Genomic DNA, 20,247 nt, shown 5'->3' with positions numbered 1-20,247 from the left:
GGACAGGCCTCCTAGGCATAGAAATAGAAAAGTAGTCCATGAGATTGACTCGGGTCTGGGAATTATCAAAGTCACTGGTGGCAGAGCAATTAACTGCTTGAACGAAGAGAGAATAACAGTAAAAGCTTCTCTATATTGTTGATGAATGGTCTATACTGAGCAGAAATGCAAGTGAAGTTGTCAGAAAATGCTGATAGGCTGAAAGCCAGGGAAGATTTAGGCCCAGAGGTCCTGACAAAGATAAGACAGAAACTCATTAGGACTGTGTGATGAGAGGTACCTCGCTGGCTCAGTCAGGAGAGCCTGTGGCTCTTGATCTTGGAGTAGTGAGTTCAAGCCCCAGGTGTGGAGGAGAGTTTACTTAAAATTTTAAAAAATATTTTTTTTAAGTGCATGATGAGGTGAAAAGACAGGAGATTGTATAGAGAGAGGTATTTCAGAATTCAAGATTTGGAGGTTAGCGTAGTTCTAAGACATGATGAAATATGCACAGGATGGGTGCCTGAAGGGCTATAAATAAATATTTGTCCATTTCGCCTTAGTTGTCGAGTATTTTGGCATCAAATTATACAAAATAGTCTCTCATTCTTTTAATGACTGTAGGTTCCATAGTTACAAACTCCCTTCCATGTATCATATCAGTAATTTTTTTGTTTCTTTCTTGATCAGTCTAGCTAGATATTTAAACACTTGGTTGATATTTTCAAAGAACCAACTTTGGCTTTCTTCATTTTCTCTCTATTTCATCAATGTCTGCTCTTTATTATTTCCTTCCTTCCACTTATTTTGTGCTTACCTTTTTTATCCTCTAGCTTCTTAAAGTTGAAAATTTGTTAGATTTTAGATATTTCTTCTTTTCTAAAATAAGCAATTAAAGCTATGTATTTTCCTCTAAGCACCACTTTGGCTGCACCCCACTATTCTGATTCAAGATTTTATTTTCTTAAGTAATCTCTACAACCAAACAGAAATAGGAGAAATCTTATTTATCCCTTTAATTTCAATAATTTTTACTCCAAGTATTTTGAGGTTTTGTTATTGGATACCTACACATTTATAACTATGTCTCCCAGAGAAATTAGCTCTTTTATCATTATGGAACATCCCTCACTATCTGTTTGTCTTAGTATCTATTTTATCTAATATTAATATGACCACTCTTACCTCTTTTTTATCATATGCATGATTTATTTTTATTTATTTATTTATCTATTTATTTATTTATTTTTCCCATCCATTCACTCTCAGTCTAACTGGGTTTTTAAGTATATCTCTTATAAACAGCATATAGTCAGGTCTCACTATGTATACATTCTGATAATCTGTCTCTTTAAAAAAAACAAAAAAGATTTTTTTTTTAATTTATTTGACAGAGATCACAAGCAGGCAGAGAGGCAGGCAGAGAGAGAGGGGAAGCAGGCTCCCTGCCGAGCAGAGAGCCTGATGCAGGGCTCAATCCTAGGACCCTGAGATCATGACCTGAGCTGAAGGCAGAAGCTTAACCCACTGAGCCACCCAGGTGTCCCTCTGATAATCTATCTCTTAACCAGACTGTTTAATCCATTAATATTTAACACAATTATAATATGGTTTTAGGTCTACCATTTCAGGTTTTATTTTCAGCCTGTCCCTTCTGTTTTTTGTCCCTTTCTTCCTTCATTTCTTCCTTCTTTGGATCATTTGGATATTTTTTAGAATTTAATTTGGGTTTATCTATTATAAATAAATAAATCAAAATATCATTATTTTTTATTGGTTGCTCTGAAAATTAAAATGTGCATTCTTAACTTTTCATTCTACTTAGTTAATATATTACTTCATATAAAATGTAAAAATGTTGCTCTCATACAGGGAGTCCACTTATTTCCCTGTACTTGCCTACACTATAGCTGTCAAACTTCTATCTATACATCATACATCCCACAAGACAATGTTATCATTTGTGCTCTAAACAATTATATGGGGCGCCTGGGTGACTCAGTGGGTTAAGCCTCTGCCTTTGGCTCAGGTCATGATCTCAGGGTCTGGAATCAAGGCCCATATCAGACTCTCTACTCAGCAGGGAGCCTGCTTCCCCCTCTCTATCTGCTTGCCTCTCTGCTTACTTGTGCTCTCTCTCTGGCAAATAAATAAATAAAATCTTTACAAAATAAAATATAATTTAAAATAAACAATTATATGTATTTTAAAGAAATTAAAAGGAATGAAATGGAATTATATATTTACAATGGTATTTGATATTTCTGATGTTCTTTTTTTTTTTAAGATTTTATTTATTTGACAGACAGAGATCACAAGTAGGGAGACAGGCAGACAGAGAGAGTGGGGGAAGCAGGCTCCCCACAGAGCAGAGAGCCCGATGTGGGGCTCGATCCCAGGACCCTGGGATCATGACCTGAGCTGAAGGCAGAGGCTTTAACCCACTGAGCCACCCAGGTGCCCCTGATGTTCTTTATTCAAATTACCACCACATTTCTCAAAAATAGTTGTACAGAGATTACCAAACCACAACATTTGGCTCTCATCTGGCAAGAATGCATAAATTACACATTAACACTGCCCTAATCTTTTTTCTTAAGGTCAGGATAGTTAAAACAATACCACTTGGCACCAATGTAATTGTAAACAAAACAAAAATTCAGGCACTAGAACTGAGTGACAATACCAGTGATAGGGTAGATTGGATACAAGACAATTCAGAATAAACTTACATTGATTTTTTCATATTATAAATTGGAGTAAAAACATTAAATATTAAAATTTTTGTTCAAAACTCTCTCACATCCAAGTATACAAATCCCTTCAATAATGAATAAAAATGTCAGGGAATATTTTCAACTCTTTTAAAAGTGCCTGAATATGTGTATTTTCAAAGTAAACACACAAAGTTAACTAAGGCATAACTGTATTTCTGAAATAAAAAATGAAAACCATCTATTTCCCTTTTAGTAAAGACAGAGGAATATTTGGAAAGTTACAGAATCCATGAAAATTAAGAATTAAACTGACTTTATAAAGAAAACAGCAGGGTGTCCACATGGTGCAGTCAATTAAGCATCTGATTCTGTTTTGGCTCAGGTCCTGATCTCAGGGTAATGGCACTGAGCCCAGCATCAGGCTCCAAGCTCAGTATGGAGTCTGCTTGGAGTCTCCCTCTCCTTCTGCCCCTCCCCTCCTTTCTATCTCTCTAAAATAAAATAAATAATAAATCTTTATAAGAAAAGAAAGGAAAACAGGGTGCCTGGGTGACTCAGTTGGTTAAACTTTTCCTTTCAGCTCAGGTCACAGTCTCAGGATCCTGGGATCGAGCCACGCATCAGGCTCTCTGTTCTCCCTCTTCCTCTCCCTCTGTGATCTCTCTCCCTCTCTACCAAATAAATAAATAAATAATCTTTTGAAAAATAAGTGTAATAAATTTTTAAAAAGAAAACATCGAGTATTCATTCATTTAGCAAACCTTTACCGAGCTTTATTCAGTGCCAGACACTGAGCTAAGAACTAGCGATTTAGACTACCTTCAAGATATTCACAATCTTACAGAAGAGGTGAACAAAGAACTCAATTATTATTATGAACAGGGAACTAGGAAAGTTACCTGGAAGAAATTACCTACAAGCTAAGTTTCAAAGGGAAATCAAGAGTTAGCCTTTTGTGCCTGAGTATTTTTGTTTTTGCTGTCTGTGGGCGGACAATGAGAGAAATGGAAAAGAGAAAGAGGCTTTCTCAGTTGGAAATAACATGGACAAAAGAATAATACTAAAAGGTCACAGTCTGTTTGGAGAATTAAAAATGTGGACAAATGGTCAGACTAGAACTAGCAAAAACACATCAGGATAGGAACCATCCTGATGTCATATTGAGAAAGTCGAACTTGGGGCACCTGGCTGGCTCAGTCCGTGGAGCATGCACTCTTGATCTCCAGGTTGTACTTCCAGCCCCCACATCGGGTGCAGAGATTACTTAAAAATAAAAATAGAAAAGGAATGTTGAACTTAATTGCCTTGGAGACAGTGGGAGGCCACTGAAGGACTTGAAGTAGCGGAGGAATATGGCTTACCCAACCTTTCTGCCTTGAATACCTCTACAACAGAAGCTAGGAAAAATAAAAGCTCACATCCCAAGCTTCCCTTGCAGAGGGAAGTGTAAGAAGAAACCTAACTGGAAGGGCTTCTGGCAAAAATTTTGATTTCCTGATGAATATCCTTCCTTGGCTAGCTCTATCCCTTCCTCTCCTTCCCTCCTTGAATTTGGGCATGATGTCTGCAGCTGTGCCAGCCATCCTACAACCATGAAGCTCAAGCAAAACCTGCAGCATCTCTAGACTTCTTGCTGTGAGAGGATATAAATCCCTGTTAATTGATAATCTATTTTTATGTTGGGGTTACTTGAATCTGAATGTCTCCCTTAATAATAAAAGTCTTAAGAATTTGTATTTTATGAGGCACCTTAAGAATTTGTATTTTATGGGTGGCTCAGTCAGTTGGGTAGCCAACTCTCAGCTCAGGTCTCGATCTCAGGGTCTTGAGTTCAAAACCCATGTTGGGCTCCATGCTTGGCATGGAGCCTACTTAAAAAAAAGAAAAAGAATTTTTATTTTTGAATGATTCTTACTAAATTAGTGCATGTGGATTGAAAATGGGGAGGCAGAGGGACTGGTCTGGAGACCTATTATTATAGGGTCTGAACCAAGGTAACCATAATGGATGTAGTAAGGGAGGCAGACTCCAGAGATTTGAAAGAGGACAGGATGGACAGGAAGGGATCTGCCATCTCTTCCAGATTTCTGGCTTGAGCAGCTGCAGAGGGTAGGGGTGAGGGTAGTGCCACTCCCCAAAACAGTGGCAGATAGGATTTGGAACTGACAAGTTCAGCGTTCAGTCTGAGATACCTATGGTACCTCCACGTGAAAATGAGGGGAAAGCAGCTAACTGTCGGTAGCTGGAGGTCAAGGGTGAAGTCTGAATTTGAGATACAGATTTCTGAGTAACCACTGTATGTGGGTAAACTAAAACAGTAAGTATGGTTAGATCCTACAAGTAGAGTTGAAATAGGGTGGGCAAAAATGAGGCCCGGCACATCTATGAAGACAATACATAGCTTAGTAGTTCTTAAGGTTGGGGATGGAGGATGGAAGTAGGAGAGGGGAATAGGGAGTGACTGCTTATCGGTATGGGGTTTCTTTTGACAGCAATAAAAATGTTCTAAAATTAAACTGTGTGATGGTTGCACAACATTGCAGATACACTAAAACTCACTGAACAGTATATTTTAAATAGGTGAACTGTATAGCATGTGAATTATAGCTCAATAAAGATGTTAAAAATAACTGGGCCCAATGCAGAACCAGGGGAATATCAACATTATCAGTGGGAGGAGGATCCAGTGCAGGAACAGAGGGAACCATGGCCAGAAAATGGAGTAAAATTAAGAAGATTGTCCAAAACCTGGGAGAAAGCTTTCAAAGAGAGATCAGGCGCCAACAGTGTCAAATACAAGATACGTGATTAAGTTAAAGACTGAAATATTTGGGGGCACCTGGGTGGCTCAGTCGTTAAGCATCTACCTTCAGCTCAGGTCATGATCCCAGCCCCACGTCAGGCTCCCTGCTCAGCCGGAAACCTGCTTCTTCCTCTCCCACTCCCCATGCTTGTGCTCCCTCTCTGGCTTCCTGAGATAAATAAATAAAATCTTTTTAAAACAAAAAAGACTGAAATATTTGATTGAACAATTGGGAACTCATTGTTGAGCTAAGAGTGAATGATTTTAAGTAGTAGTAAGAGAAGCCAGATTACACAAAGTTGAGAAATAAATGAGAGATGAGAAATGGAAGGTAACAAAAGACTCTTTTTCAGGAAACTTTTCTCCCCAAGAGATGACCTGGTGGTATAAGGAGGTTTGTATTGCTTTCAAAAGGCAGCACATAGCAACCACTCTGGAAAAGAGTGTGGAGTTTCCTCAAAAAGTTAAAAATAGAGCTACCCTATGACCCAGCAATTGCATTACTAGGTATTTATCCAAAGGATACAAACATAGTGATTTGAAGGGATACGTGCGCCCGAATGTTTATAGCAACAATTTCCACAATTGCCAAACTATGGAAAGAACCTAGATGTCTATCCACAGATGAATGGATAAAAAAGATGTGGTCCAAATTTACAGTGGAATATTACTCAGCCATCACAAAGAATGAAATCTTGCCATTTGCAATGACATGGATGGAACTAGAAGGTATTACATTAAGTAAAATAAGTCAAAGAAAGACAAATACCATTTGATTTCACTCATTAGTGGAGTTTAGGAAACAAGATAGATGAACATAGGGTAAGGGAAGGAAAAACAAAATAAAAGAAAAACAGAGAAGGATACAAACCGTAACAAACTCTTAACTACAGGGAACGTGCTGGAAGGCAGATGGGTGGGGCATGGGGTAACTGGGTGATGGGCGTTATGGAGGACATCTGATGGAATGAGCACGGAGCATTGTATGCAACTGATGAATCACTGAATTCTACTTCTGAAACTAATAATATAGTATGTGTTAATTAAATAGAATTTAAATTTAAAAAAATTTTTTTAAAAGACAGCACATATGATGCTTATGTGTTAAGGAAAGGAGCCTTCAAGGAGGGAGCCAGACAAAATAAATGAGGAGGGAATGATTCATGGAAAAACATCTCCAAGAGTCGGGAACAAAAGGAATTCAAGAATAAGAATGAAATATGACAACGGAGGATGACAGATGGGTTTTTCTGTTGGACTGGGAGGGAAGTTTAAGATACACTTAGTTGGTAGGAGCAAAAAGTTTAAAGTGCTATTGCTTGGGGGACCTGGGTGGGTCAGTTGGTTAAGGGTCTGTTTAACCCTGATCTCAGGGTCCTGGGATCAAGCCCCAAGTCAGGTTCCCTGCTCAGTGGGGAGTCTGCTTGTCTCTCTCCCTGTGACACCCTCATCCCTGCTCATGCTCTCTCTCTCTCTGCTCTCTCTCACAAATAAATAAATAAACTAAGTGCTATTGCTTGATGGCATCGATGTTCTCTGTGAGTTAGCAGACAGAAGTCACTGGCCAAGGGTGAAGGAGTAGGCTTGAGAATTTGAGGAGGACATAAATAAACACCTAGAACAATTCTTATGGGAGACAAATTTGCCAGGAAGAAGTTTAAAAGCAGAGGCATATTTGAATACTTTTAAAAAATGTAATATATTTCAAAGCTGATAAAAACCACCTGGTGTATAACTAATTACCTACAAATTTATTATACTTTGCATTAGAATTTGTAATGCCCACACTGAACACATGAGCCAGATGTCACAAATGCCAGACATATGGTGTCTGAACTCAAAATACAATCCAATGATACTTGAGCGCTGGACCTGAAAAACATGGTATCCTGCAAAAGCACAGCTTCAGGGTGACCAGAAAGCCACACATCCAGTCATTCTCCTAGGACCTTTGCAGTAGTAGTGGACATGACTCCCCATTCTCCCTAAGTGTGGAAAGAAGAGTGAGGGGACTGTTTCACTATAGTTTCCAGAAAAAAAATCAAAAAGCAATTTTTTTTTTTTTTGCTTCTCCTGAGAGGGCTCATAACAGGTGACCTCCTACAGTGTTCAAATAAAATAATGTTATGTAAGGGCCTTTGCCAACTATCAAGTAGTATACGAAAAATATTTTTATTATAGCTGGTATTCATTTATATTTCTTTACAGATTTAAGGGAATGTAGAGCTAGGAACGCTTTTTTTCTAATCATATTGGCATACTCCGAGCTCTGAAAACAGCCATGTGCCTTCCTAAATCTTTGCCTATCCCTATGCGCTCTGCTGGGAGGTTGCTCTCATTCCTCTCTGTCTAGCCAGATACCCCAACCTGCACATTTCAGCATAAATATCACTGCCCCTTGGAAGGCTTTTCTGATCACCCTAGCTAGAAGCAGTCACTTCACCAGAATTATTCCAACCATTCCTTTTCTTTTTTAAGATTTTATTTATTTATCTAATTGAGAGAGAGAGAGCATGTGCAAGGTGCAGAGGCGTAGAGAGACAGGGAGAAGCAGATTCCCCACGGAGCAGAGAGCACAACACAGGAATCTATCCCAGGACCCTGGGTTCATGACCTGAGCCAAAGGCAGACACTTAACTGACTGAGCCTCCCAGGCTACCCCACCAACCATTCCTTTTCTATACATAATTTACTTGTATTTTTGTTAATTACATCTTCATCTTTGCCTTAATCTCCTAGAAGGCAGGAATCATGTTTTACATAATGCCTTTTTAGCGTGATGCTTCGCACATAGCACAAACATGGCCGTTACTTCTGGAAAGGGCTTCAGCAACCATCCTCATGTTATCAGTGAGACTCTAAGTCTCAGAGACACTAAGGACTTGACCAAGATCACACAGTTAGAGGCATAGCTAAAACCCAAAATCGGGATTCGAACTCTATTTTCATATTCCTTTCATCAAACCAAGACTTGCAATTAGACTAGTTCTATTTTATAAACCAAATCTCAAAAAAAGAGTCATTCTTGAGCCTTAAGATTATACAAAGATTGGGGCATCTCGGTGGCTCAGTGGGTTGAGCCTCTGCCTTCAGCTCAGGTCATGATCTCAGGGTCCTGGGATCAAGCCCTGAGTCGGGCTCTCTGCTCAGCCGGGAGCCTGCTTCCTCTCTCTCTTTGTGCCTAGCTCCCTGCCTACTTGTGATCTCTCTCTGTGTCAAATAAATAAATAAAATCTTAAAAAAAAAAAAAAGATTACACAAAGATTCAAACTTCTCTGGAAAACTCTTATTTCAACTTTCATCTAGATTGCATTTAATTGGCTTGGATTGCATGGGGGAAAACCGGGCTTCTCTTCTTTCTTTCTTTCTTTTTTTTTTTTGTCCTTTTAGCACTCTGTTTTGTTGCCATGTATCTAAAGCAAGGATAAATTATATGGTAGTGGTGAATGCTGGCTGAATAAAGCCCTGTGAACAGGGTGAATTTGTCTTTTTTACAAATATATTGGCTGTACTTGTATACCCTGGCCTTTGATGCTTTTGCCACATTTGTGATTCACAGTTGGAAACAGCACAGCAGTTCAGTTACCGTAACAGAAGAAACTAGCAACTATAATATTTCAGTACTGATATAGGAAATGACCTAGAAATAATTGTCAAGGGCAGAGGCTATACCTCAGACCTTCTGTTAGCTCTACTATCTAACATCACATGTTGTACAGAAAAAAAAGGAAATTTATTTGTTTTGAAAATAATTGCATGAAGATAAATGAATCATGTGTAGAGTTCAATTTTGACCGATTTAATGAGAATAAATTAATTTAGACCTAGAATTTAACTCTAGGCAAAGAATTTATTTATAAAGATAACCCAATTATAAAAGAGAGCTAAATAACAAACTACCATTTTCTGTAATGCACTAAATTGGGCAATTCCCAATGAAATATACACATTTAATAAGAAGCTATGAAATATGGTTATTTTGCTGACTATTCTTGCATCATTTGATAAAGGTTCACTCTGGGAATATAATGAGACCAAGAGAGTTTATGTGGAACATCCTTTCATCTAGGATAACTTGGATAATCACTGGAAAAGCCTAAAGGATTAATCTATTCTGCTTTGTAAGAAATGTCCATTAACAATGCACTCAACTTAGCTTGCCCCTTTCATTGAGAATGTTGGGCATATTATTCCCTGAGCTAGGAGTGACACAGTTAACCACAGGGCAGACAAAATGTAGCCAGGGAGTTCTTGTCTTACTCAGTCCTTATCTTGCTATATGACTCTTTGGGAACTGCTTAATTTAACTCTTTTGGTTCCTTTACTTGAAACGGGAAGTGAAGGTATTTACTCAAATCCTGATAGACATACAACACACTCTTCCCCCTCCCTGTGTGAAACAAGGCTTCCCTTATTCCACTGAGCTGATGAATAGGGATCATTTACCACTGTTCACTCTGGGTATTCTCACAGGACATTATAATTGTCTTCATTGAAGTACTCCCAAGACTCTTTCTTGAAATCTAATGGTACCTCAATTACGCATATCACTTTCTGAAATTTCCTTAAAATCAGGATTGTCATTGCCCAATTTTCACCACAGGAATCCAGGGAAACAGTTAACCATTGTGTGAAGTCACAGCATAAGACATAAATCCTCAGAAAAAGTACCCTTCTTAGATACCCAGATTAAACACCTGCTTTCTACACTGAGTCCTACTTCAATGTGAAGTTACTTCTCTTCATTAGCTGTTTATGACCAAAAAAAACCCCAAAAACTACACAAGTTCTTTATATTCATACATAAAACACATATTTCTATCTATCTCGTTGGGTTTTTATAACTGTCAGTGAGCTGGAGTTACAGTCTTCAGTTACTTGGCTGGGTTAATAGTTTCACATTCTCACATGCTATTATTAAAATTCAGAGGTCTATCAAGTCAGTAAAGATGAATTTACAAGTGTATCAAAATCAAAAGGGCTGATAGGTGGTTACAGTTTCAAAACATCTTATAAACATGGATATTATTTAGTTATTGCTTCATGAGGAAGAAACTGCTACATGTTGAAGAAATGTGTATATTATATACTTAGTGAAGAAAACAAAGCTGGAGCTCCTCAGACAAGAGATGTGACTTTCTTCACAAAGCAGAGAGGGTTCTGATACTAGGGTCTTTCCCCCTGGACAAGTAATTCTCTGACTAAGGAACATCCTGCAATTTCCAGTCCAGTTGGACTCCTTCCTGGGCACGTAGGTAGCAGAAGCATTATTCTCTGCCAGGAAAAGCAGCATGGGCCTCACAAACTTCTTCACATGTTCAAGGGCTTTCCCAAAGCTCGTTCACGTTCCAAAATGAGTCAGCACATCCTAAACTCATCTTCCTCATTTCACCACTACGGAAATGCTGAAAGTGAATTATCTACTTACTGAGACTGGAATGAGAAAGGCACCTAACTTCTTAGTCCAATATGATTATGACTTATCAAAAATCGAAACAATTTCTTTGAGAAATATTTTTGCAGCAGCTATTACTAAAAAGCAGTAAGAATATCCATTATGCTGCTCAAATTCTAATTTTTTAAAATGATGAAATCCAAAATATTCAGAGGTAATTCTCTAGGAGAAAATCCTTCTAGAAATGGCATTTTGAGAAAAGGGGAGAAGAAAAAATAATTTCCAATGTTTTCTTCATAGGGAGATGTTTTATTTGTGGTGAAATATGGAAATATTTTACCAGTGAAGAAAACAGTGAGGAAATATGACATTTTCATACAACACAGTTTCAGGATTTTCACTTATAAAACAACATTCTTTAAGTAGTTTATCAAAGAAATTTGATACAAAAAGGAACATAAGTAGCCCACCAACAAATTAAGCCAATATTGTATTTAATTTCCTGAGAAAAAAATATTTTATTTCTTTTTTTTAATAGCTCCACACCCAAGATGGGGTCCAAACCCACAACCCCAAAATCAAGACTCAGCATTCTCCACGGACTGAGTCAGTGAGTCACACTGAAGAAAAAATATTCTAAGCAAATACATTTTGTTATAATTAGTGACTTACATTTTTAATACAAACTCCAGGACAATTTTTACAAGCTAGAAAGAGATTCAGCAAATGTTGAATTCCACGCAATGTCCTGAGAATGTGCACTTTCTTTGGTTACCAAATCTTGGTCAGGAACTGGCACACACTGAGAAATTTTTCATTCATTCAATAAATATTTCGTAAGGACCCACTATATACCAGGCAGTTGGGATACGGCCCTAAACAGGAGAGACATGATTTATGATTTCATCAAGCTCACAGGCTAGCGGGTGGGGCAAATGTGAGAAGTCTAGACAACACGTCAAACTGGACTAGGAACTTGTGAAATGAGTTAAAGCATTAACCAACTGCTCCCAGCTTTCCTAACCAAATGTAAGTTCAGGACAAATGCTTAACTCAGAGATAACTAAACAAGACATACTCTTATCTCAATTTTTTGTGTTTTAGCTGAAATGTCTAATGGTTAATATAATAATCCATAAAAGGATTATCTTGATTCTATCACTTATGTGAATGGAACTGCTAATGTCTTTTTAAAATCAAAATCCTAAATTTTGATGTTTGCACCCTGACCATTGTTTATTTTTTGTCACATCTAAAGTAGTCTATTTATCAGATATCCAAAAATGCTGCTTCATAATAGACACAGTTTATGTTGTCTTCCATAAATTTCAATTAGTCAGCTTAATTAAGACTTCAAATTCTGCAAAGATTTTTATTCTTCCACATTTTTAAATTCAGTTTTACAAGATGTAATGATTGCTACTCAGTACTGAATATTTACTATGAACTGAGTATTTTTTTTTACATAATTACTTATAAATCCCCCCCCCCCACTGTAACTCTACAGGGTACTATTGGTTCTACTCTCCAGATAGGGAAACTGAGGTGCTGAGAAGTTAAGAACGTTTCCCAGAACCACACAGCTAGTTAGTGTAAAGACAGGAACGGAACCTCTTCCTTGATTATCTGACTAGTTAATTTTTTCTCTTAAGTATCTTAAATTGGGAACGGAATTCTCACCCTCCAGGGCTCAATGCAGTAGAATTACTCACTGTGCAACATTATAATGATGTTCTAATAATGCACTTAATGCTTTCTAGCAACCAGAGCCCAATAAAACATCTAGGATGCAATAAAACATCTGATTAACTAGTGAAACAAAATGTGGAATAACTTCTCAGGTAAATGCCAAGGAAATGGAGGGTGTCTAACTATGAAGTCTTTGCTAAAATGAGTAAACCACATCATGCATTGTTACCATAACCTCCCAGCCTGGCTGTGTGAAATTCTCCTGAAAAAAGAGAAAATTATCTCACACTAAGTGGGGGTTGGCCTGGAAACTCATAGAGGGACGCTGAGCCACGGAGAGCTTGTGCTTTTGTTTTGTTCTACCTTCAGCGGGGCTCAGTCCCACAGGTAGTCCATCCTCATCACTGCACCCACATCACTTGCTCACGGAGGTATGGTCCACATTCCAAAAGCAAAGACCAGCACACACGATCGGATAAAGCCAGATCACCAGCCATCACTTTGCAAAAATCCTCAGATGGCCCCAATAAAACATGGACAGCTTTATGGGTGAATATGAAGGTACGCTTGAAAGCCTAAAATGAAATGCATATGGATCAAATGACTCTGCACTAACTTCCTAAAAGCTCCTCTCTGTCGTCGGCTATCCAAGTTCAAGGGAACCACCACAGCCAGCTGACAGCACCCAGAGAGCTTCCACCGGCAAATTGCAGACTGTAAATGAAACGGAGATCCACCCCGGGGGCTAAGTTTCCTAAGGTCTGTAGCGCTTTTTAGGGGCTGTCTTTGCCCCTCTGGTACAGCGGCTCCGCTCCACAAGAAATCTGACCGTGAACACCGTCCATTTGCTAGGCACTAATGCTGGGGAACCGCTTGAAAAGAAACGTCACTTTCGGCTTGGGGGCAGCATGCTCGCCATTCAATGCCCTACTGGTTTCTTAACACGCATATGATTAATATTGGTACTCAGGAAAGAGAACTTCTTCTGACCTTGAGCGTGCGCGCTAAATAAATTACCTCAGAACGAAAGTGGTGGGATCTCATAACAGCATCTGGGGAGAAAAGAGAAAAAAACGAGACTTCATTTAACTCCTTGCTCTTCACCTGCAGAGTTACTAATGACTTAGGTGAGATACAAGGGCCAGGAAGGCACATTCCAGACGCCTTGATTTCGGTGGGGGCACACTGTAGGGCGGGGAGGTTACCAGGCCACCGGTCTCTAGGTGAGTTCTCCGCGAGAAGTTTCAGGGAAAGTTCTGGGAGAGTTGAGGAGCCCCGAACTCTCCATGCCTGACTTTCTTACCCCTAAGCTCCAGCGACGGATGGGCCAAGGGAGGATGCCGCAGCCCCGGATTCCGCTCCTATTACCCTCAGCAAACTGACGCTTAGAATTTGCATCCGTGCCTCCCTTCCCAGGGCTGGACATCACCGTGGCTATCCCATCCGGGGATACGGGAGGAAGGCGGTGAGGGCAAAACGGGCAAGGGATGTTTAAACACATAAACGTACTAGGCTTGCGGAGTAGGCGATGATGGGGGTAGGGACCGCAGCGCGGACCCGAGCTCCAATTCACTCTCCAAATTGGCTTAAATGTGCCTCTCAGCCCGACGAAATTCGTCGCGGCGTGTCTTACCTCGGCTCCTTGAACGACCCGAAAAGACCGATTTCATCGGATGCCTCCCTTTCTGGAGCCTGCGGTGCCAGCAGCAAAAGAAGACGATGGTGGCGATGGTGCCCAGCAGAAGCAACAAGAGGAAGAGGGCACATTGGATGCTGTAGGGTCTCAGCAAGACGAGGAAAGCCGCGGCGATCATGGTGCGGGCGAGGCGGGGGCGGCGAGGCGGCGGGGCTGGAGGGCGGCGGCACAGGCACCCGTGCCGGGCGCACCACGAAGCGGCGGGCACGGGCGAGCGCGGCTCAGCGCGTCATGCCCGGCGCTCGCGGCCCCGCGACCAGCCCAATGGCTGCGCACCCCGCGCCAGCCGCGCTATGCGAGTGATCCAGGGCTGCGGGGAGCGCTTGCCATGACTCAGCAGACGGCGACGAGGCAGGGACTTGGCGGCGGGGAGTCTCTCCCCTCCCTCCCCAAGCGCCCCCGCCCCCGTCCGTGCGCAGCCCCCGGGCGCAGCCCCGCCAGGGACGCGGCGGGCTGGGAGGAGCAGCACTGCCGCTGTGGCCACCCGAGTCCCGCGCATCGTCTTGCGGCCGCCGCCGGCCTCGGCATCCCAGAAGCCGGGCGCACGTGGGTCGGGGCGGGGACGCGGCGCCCGGGCTGCAGCGGCGGCGGCCCGCGGGGGGCGGGAATGGGGCGCCGCGGCGGGGGCTCGCCTGATGACATCACGGCCGGGCTGCGGCAACGCGGGCGCGCGGACATGGCTGCGGCGGCTTCGGCGGCGGCCGCGGGCTGCGCCCGGGCCTGAGCGCCCAGCGCCCTCCCGCGGGGCCGCCCGCCAGTCCGCGCGGTCCGCGGGTGCACAGACCCGGCGCCTCTCCGCTCCCCGACACCCGGGGCTTCCACCTATCCAGCCTCCCCGGGCCGAATTGCTGGGGAGCTCGGCGACAGGGGGCGCCAAGGAGCCAGGGGGAAAACCGTGAGGCGCTGGCGGGAGCCTGCAGGCGGTGCTACCCCCACCTCCCACCTCCCCGCGCCCCGCCCCGAGGTTGGGGCTTTGGAGGATGCAGCCGGGTGAGCTATTGCTTGCGGGGGGTTCCTCGCACGCTCAAGCGTGAACACTGGGAAGGGCCTTCCCTGGGAATTGGGGTTTTCCAGGCACGGGAGGCCCACCCTCTCCGAGGCCCACCCTCTCCAAGCCCCTCTTTAAAGTGGGAGCACTCCCTCGGGAGAACGCTCCGCTCTGCAGACGTGAACTGTTACACCCCCCAACTAGGTGCTATTTCTCAGCCGAGAAATGGGCCCTTCGGATCCTCCTGCATCCATGCGTTCGTTTACCGTCAAACCTTGACTCATTCAGAGCGTTTGAAGAGACAGGCAATTTCAGATGGAGGGAACGGGCAGATAAAGGAAGTTGGAGATTGGCTTGTAAATGTTTTGAGGAGAAGTATTGTAGGGAGTGTGAGGAAATAATGACCGGCCACGCTCAAAACGCACACATTCCCTCCTGCCCCCTCCTCTTTCCTCATGACCAGCAAAAAGTATATATTTGATGGCCAGGAGATTTTACGGTGGTCTCTGGTGCAGTGCAACGCAGAAGGTGTGGCGGGCGCGCTGCAGTGTGCCTTCCTGCGGGCAGCCACGGCCACCTGGCCCGGAAGACGCTGCGGCTGCAGTCTGCGGCATCTTTTGGCCTTGGCCGGCGGGGTACTTGTACCGCGTTATGCTGCTCCCTAGGCAATGCAGGCATTTCCTGGCTGGGAGGGGTGGGAGGCGGGGACGGACGGCTGTTTTTGCTTATCTTGTTTTATTTACTCGCAGGAGGCAACTGCAATTATAGTGGCAAAAAGTAACCCATTATTGCATTTGTGTAGTTCCTAATAACTCCTGAGGGGGACTCTTACTTTGGAATATTTAAGACACCGAAGAAATTGTCATAACAAATGATGTGTAAAATTCTGAAAAGCATTTAAAGGATAAATGAGAATACTTAAGTTGTATTTGCTTGTAGGATCTCAAAATCAGTACTGTTTTATAACTGTACAAAATCAATTGTACAATTCTGCATAAAAGCTTAACCCATTGATGTGTTCAAGGCCTTGAACATATCACCATGTGTAGGCATTAAAGGAAACTCAAAAAGGCATTGCCTAATGCCTTTCCTAAATGCCAGGTTCGTAAACACGGAAAACCATGGGTGAAATTTTCTTATGTACAAGTTGTTTCCTAAAGCAAAATAAACATTCACGTTGTTGAAGTGTTGCATCACATTCGGTTGTTTTGGTTTGACGATGCAAGGATCTTGCTTGCAGATGCTGTATAAGGTGAGAACGTTGAATGTCAGAGAAGTGGCTGTGCTACAGGTCAGGATAGGCTTCCTAGGTGCCTGGCACTCGGGGTCTGCCAGGTAGCACGGCACCATGTTCACATTGCTCAAAGGTCTCCTGCTACCGCAGCCCACTGCAGTGAGAGACTGTATTCCTGTCCATTGTGCAGGAGTGTTGAAGAGAATCCTGAGAGTCTGCGATGTGTGGCACATTGGGAAGGGAAGAATTCATTACTGAGTTGACTCCCAGGGGCCTGATAGAAAAATTTAAACCAACAAAATAGAATTAACCTTTTGCAACCATTGGCAGAAATAACTAAGAGAATTTAAGAATGTCACTTTCACTTTATACTTCCCATGGACTAAAATTTGCAAGTGAGCTAACATGGCCTAAATATCTTTGAAAGGTGTCTAAGATCACAAACACAGCATAGTAACCAATTTGCTCCAAACTTTGCATTTTTAACAACAAAAAGCAACTAAATAGCAATTATGGCTTTCTGAGGTATTACTTTAGCACAGTTGTTACCATCCTGTGTCTTGCTGCAGCCATTTATAAGTTTCAAGTACACACAAGAACATCATTTATTTCTCTTGGCAGGCAAATCCCTTAACTGCCGTGCAGTAGGATTATAGATATTTCTTTTTAACAGCATTCCTATTTGTTCTTTACATCAGTTATCTCAAGGATACTAATAATAAGGAAACCAAATCATTGAAAGAATTTAGTGTTTGGGTTCCATTGCCATTTTCTGATTTGTTGCTAATTTATCAGTTCCATCTCCAAATAATGGCATGTTATTAATTGCTTCTGTGTGTTTATGCGATGCGAATGCATTGTGGAATTTAATAAATATTAAATCAGCCAATCAATCCCTTTTTGGACGTTAATTTAGTGGAATTCATGTATTTTCTTTCTGCTAGGTTTTCATTATAAAAAATAATTGACATTGTACCAAAGTCACAAATTAAGGTTTGTCAGTCGGCATGGGGGAGGAAGGTCCTTGATCAAATGTTTCATATGAAGAAATGAACGATCAAGATGGAAAAGTATAGATAATTTTTTGACTTTTTATGCTAGTGAGTTAGCACTGTCACCCAAGGGAAGACAGTTGATAAAGAGTTGATAAAAATGGTTAAGAGTGCTTGGTATTAGGTATGTAGTGGGTGATCCCTCATGCAGCCCTTTTTCCCTTTGGCTTCTCAAGCAAATTGAGAATACACATGAAGAACCAAAAGGAAATTAAAATATTAACTTTATTCAGGGTAAATTCAGATTAAAGAACATGGCTTAGATTCAAGGCCAAAATGGGACATCTTACTCCTTTTCCCTTAACTCTGCATCCCCAACTAGTCACAGCTGAAAAACTACAGGTCTTCCCAACACTATGGCACCAGGATACTACTTCTTACCTGGAGACCAGAAACCAAAAAGAGCCTGACACTGTCCCACCCATGAGGCTTGCAGCTTGACTGAGCAAGAGACAGGACCCTACATGAGAAGGGGACCTTTCACACATCAGCCCAGCCCCCTAGTGGCTGGAAGATCCTCTCTGATTTCCCCCATCACTGAGTTATTCACCTGCCAAAGTAAGATGAGTAAAGGGCTTTAATAAAAAGAAAGAAGCTGGGGGGTAGGGTGATTGGGTTGGGTGGCTGGGTTATGGACATTGGGGAGGGTATGTGCTATGTTGAGTGATTTGAAACCTGTAAACCTGATGATTCACAGCGGAACCCCTGGGGCAAATAGTACATTATATGTTAATAAAAAAGAAAAAGAAAGAAGCTCTGCAGTATTTCCCTAGAGATAAGCAGTTGCAGCACAAATTCCTAATTTATGGGTCAGAAAGAAAAGAAGGCTCCACCCTAATCTGTGTAGAGACCAACTGAGAAAAAGGGAAGAAATGAAGATGACTCAAGCTTTGAGCTAGGGTAGAAGGGCAATTCTGGAGGAAAAGATGACAAACTGAGTCTTACACCCATCAAAATAGAGTTGTCAGAAGGATATCCATATGAAATTATCCAGCAAACGCATGGAAATGTGGGTGGAGAGGTCAGAACCAGAGACAGACTGGGAGTCATCAACATGAATTATAGTTGAGGTCACGGATATAGACAAAATGACTAAGGGAGAGAAATTATAGAAAGAATTAGAATCAGACTTTAGAGATGACTTCCATTTGTGGACTGGAGAAGGACAGCAGAAGGCAAGTCTATGGAAGCCCAAATAGGAAATGTTCCCATTTAGTGGTTTTCTAGAACAGAAGCACAAATGGGAGGTTAAGGCGTGCGAGGACTGAGAACTGGTGACTAGGAGACCTCTGGAAATCTTCCAGAGAACTGATTCATCCTAGTGGGAGAGGCTAAAACCAGACATTAACGGGTTGAAGGAGTAGGAGGTGAAAACAGAAGAGCCTCTGTCCACAGTCTTTGGAGAAAGTTGACTGTAAAATTCTAACTCTAAAAGATAATTTTATCTAAAAGGGATGAGTAGAATTGTGATTAAAACCTGAGTAATGTTTTTGTTTGTTTGTTTGTTTGTTTTGTTTTGTTTTTTATCAGGATGGGGTACTTAACTAAGTTTACAGGGAACTTGAGAGATGGAACCAGCAGTGGTAGAGAAATTAAGAGTTAAAGAGAAAGGAGAGGAGGGCATTCTTCTTAGGGTGTAGCTGTTGTTTTAATATATCCGCAGTACCCCTGATGGGTTCTTTCTGCTCTCTGGCTGCTTTGACTCTTCAGTTAACACAGACCCTGACTAGTTAGGAAGGTTCCCTGACCATGGTCTCCTCTCCACTAACTCTGGCTACAAACCCTCAGACTAGGAGTATGATTTTTAGGAAAAGATAAGGGATACCTTGGAATGTAGCCCAGATTATCTGTAACATTTTATTACAAACCTAAATGAAAGTGAGCATATTACCTGACTGGTAATCACACAATGATATTACATTGAAATATTACCCCCTTGAAAACAAAAAGTTTAGATAAGAATGGCTCCAGCAACAAATTTTTAGAAATAAATCATACTGAGTTTGGACTGATAATCTACTTGTTCCTAGGTAAAGTTTTTTACTCTCAGAACATAAATGGCATAAAAGGAAAATTGAGAGGCATCCAAGGAAATGTGTTGCATGACTTATTTATTCCCAAATCATTTTTCATCATAATCTGAGACCAAGACCTGTGCCAACAAAGCACATGTTCTTGTATTGAAAGGTAAAGGAGCTGCATCATCAGCTCCTATGACATCTAATGTAATGATGGAGGCAATTTCCAGCCACCAAAATTAGCGGAGCCATCATGTGGATGGATTGCTATTGTCTTTTGAAAATTTGGTTTCTTGAAGGAAAAGTAATTATTATTTGCAAATATTAATTTCAGCAAATCTTTCCTGGGAAAAGACTTTATATTCATTTTACCACAATAAAAACTTTTAAAATAATTTGGAGGCATCATTGTAAGGAAAACATCTCAAGTGAATCATTTCTAATTGTTCTTCTAACATTTTAGAAGTTTTAGAGACTAATTAGAATTTGTTGTCTTATTTGTTGTAGAATCCAGAATAATGTTGTTGGAGTGGGGGGGATGTTCTTTTCTGTGAACATTACAGGCTTCTCAAAAAAGTCTACTGAGTCTGAGAGTTTTAAAAAAATGTCTGTAATTGAATTCATCTACCCTATAATGCTTTGCAGACAGTTTTTGGAAAGTAATCATTTATTATCC

At 41.4% G+C, this 20,247-nt stretch overlaps 2 protein-coding genes across 16 annotated transcripts in view; one reads left to right on the top strand and one right to left on the bottom strand.

Moving 5' to 3' along the window:
- Nucleotides 1–14,483, bottom strand: part of DST (dystonin) — a 472,092-nt gene extending 457,609 nt beyond the window's left edge. For 9 of the 12 annotated variants that reach the window (XM_059400198.1, XM_059400206.1, XM_059400203.1 and 6 more), the window contains exons 1-2: nt 14,217–14,480; nt 13,574–13,635 (exon numbers count right to left, since the gene is read on the bottom strand). In XM_059400198.1, coding sequence (XP_059256181.1) covers nt 13,574–13,635; nt 14,217–14,397 — 243 coding nt within the window. In that variant the 5' untranslated portion in view covers nt 14,398–14,480. Of the gene's footprint in view, nt 1–13,573; nt 13,636–14,216 lie in introns of all 12 variants that reach the window. The other 3 variants (XM_059400202.1, XM_059400205.1, XM_059400215.1) reach the window with 2 other exon arrangements.
- The window catches only part of BEND6 (BEN domain containing 6), a 51,875-nt gene continuing 45,952 nt past the window's right edge, over nt 14,325–20,247 (top strand). For 2 of the 4 annotated variants that reach the window (XM_059400222.1, XM_059400220.1), the window contains exon 1: nt 15,182–15,269. The gene's annotated coding sequence lies outside the window, so the exon portion shown is untranslated. Of the gene's footprint in view, nt 14,399–15,181; nt 15,270–20,247 lie in introns of those variants that run through there. The other 2 variants (XM_059400221.1, XM_059400223.1) reach the window with 2 other exon arrangements.

The sequence above is a fragment of the Mustela nigripes genome, chromosome 5 (assembly GCF_022355385.1).
Source record: "Mustela nigripes isolate SB6536 chromosome 5, MUSNIG.SB6536, whole genome shotgun sequence".
Lineage (NCBI taxonomy): Eukaryota > Metazoa > Chordata > Mammalia > Carnivora > Mustelidae > Mustela > Mustela nigripes.
This window is presented reverse-complemented; position numbering and strand designations above follow the sequence as displayed.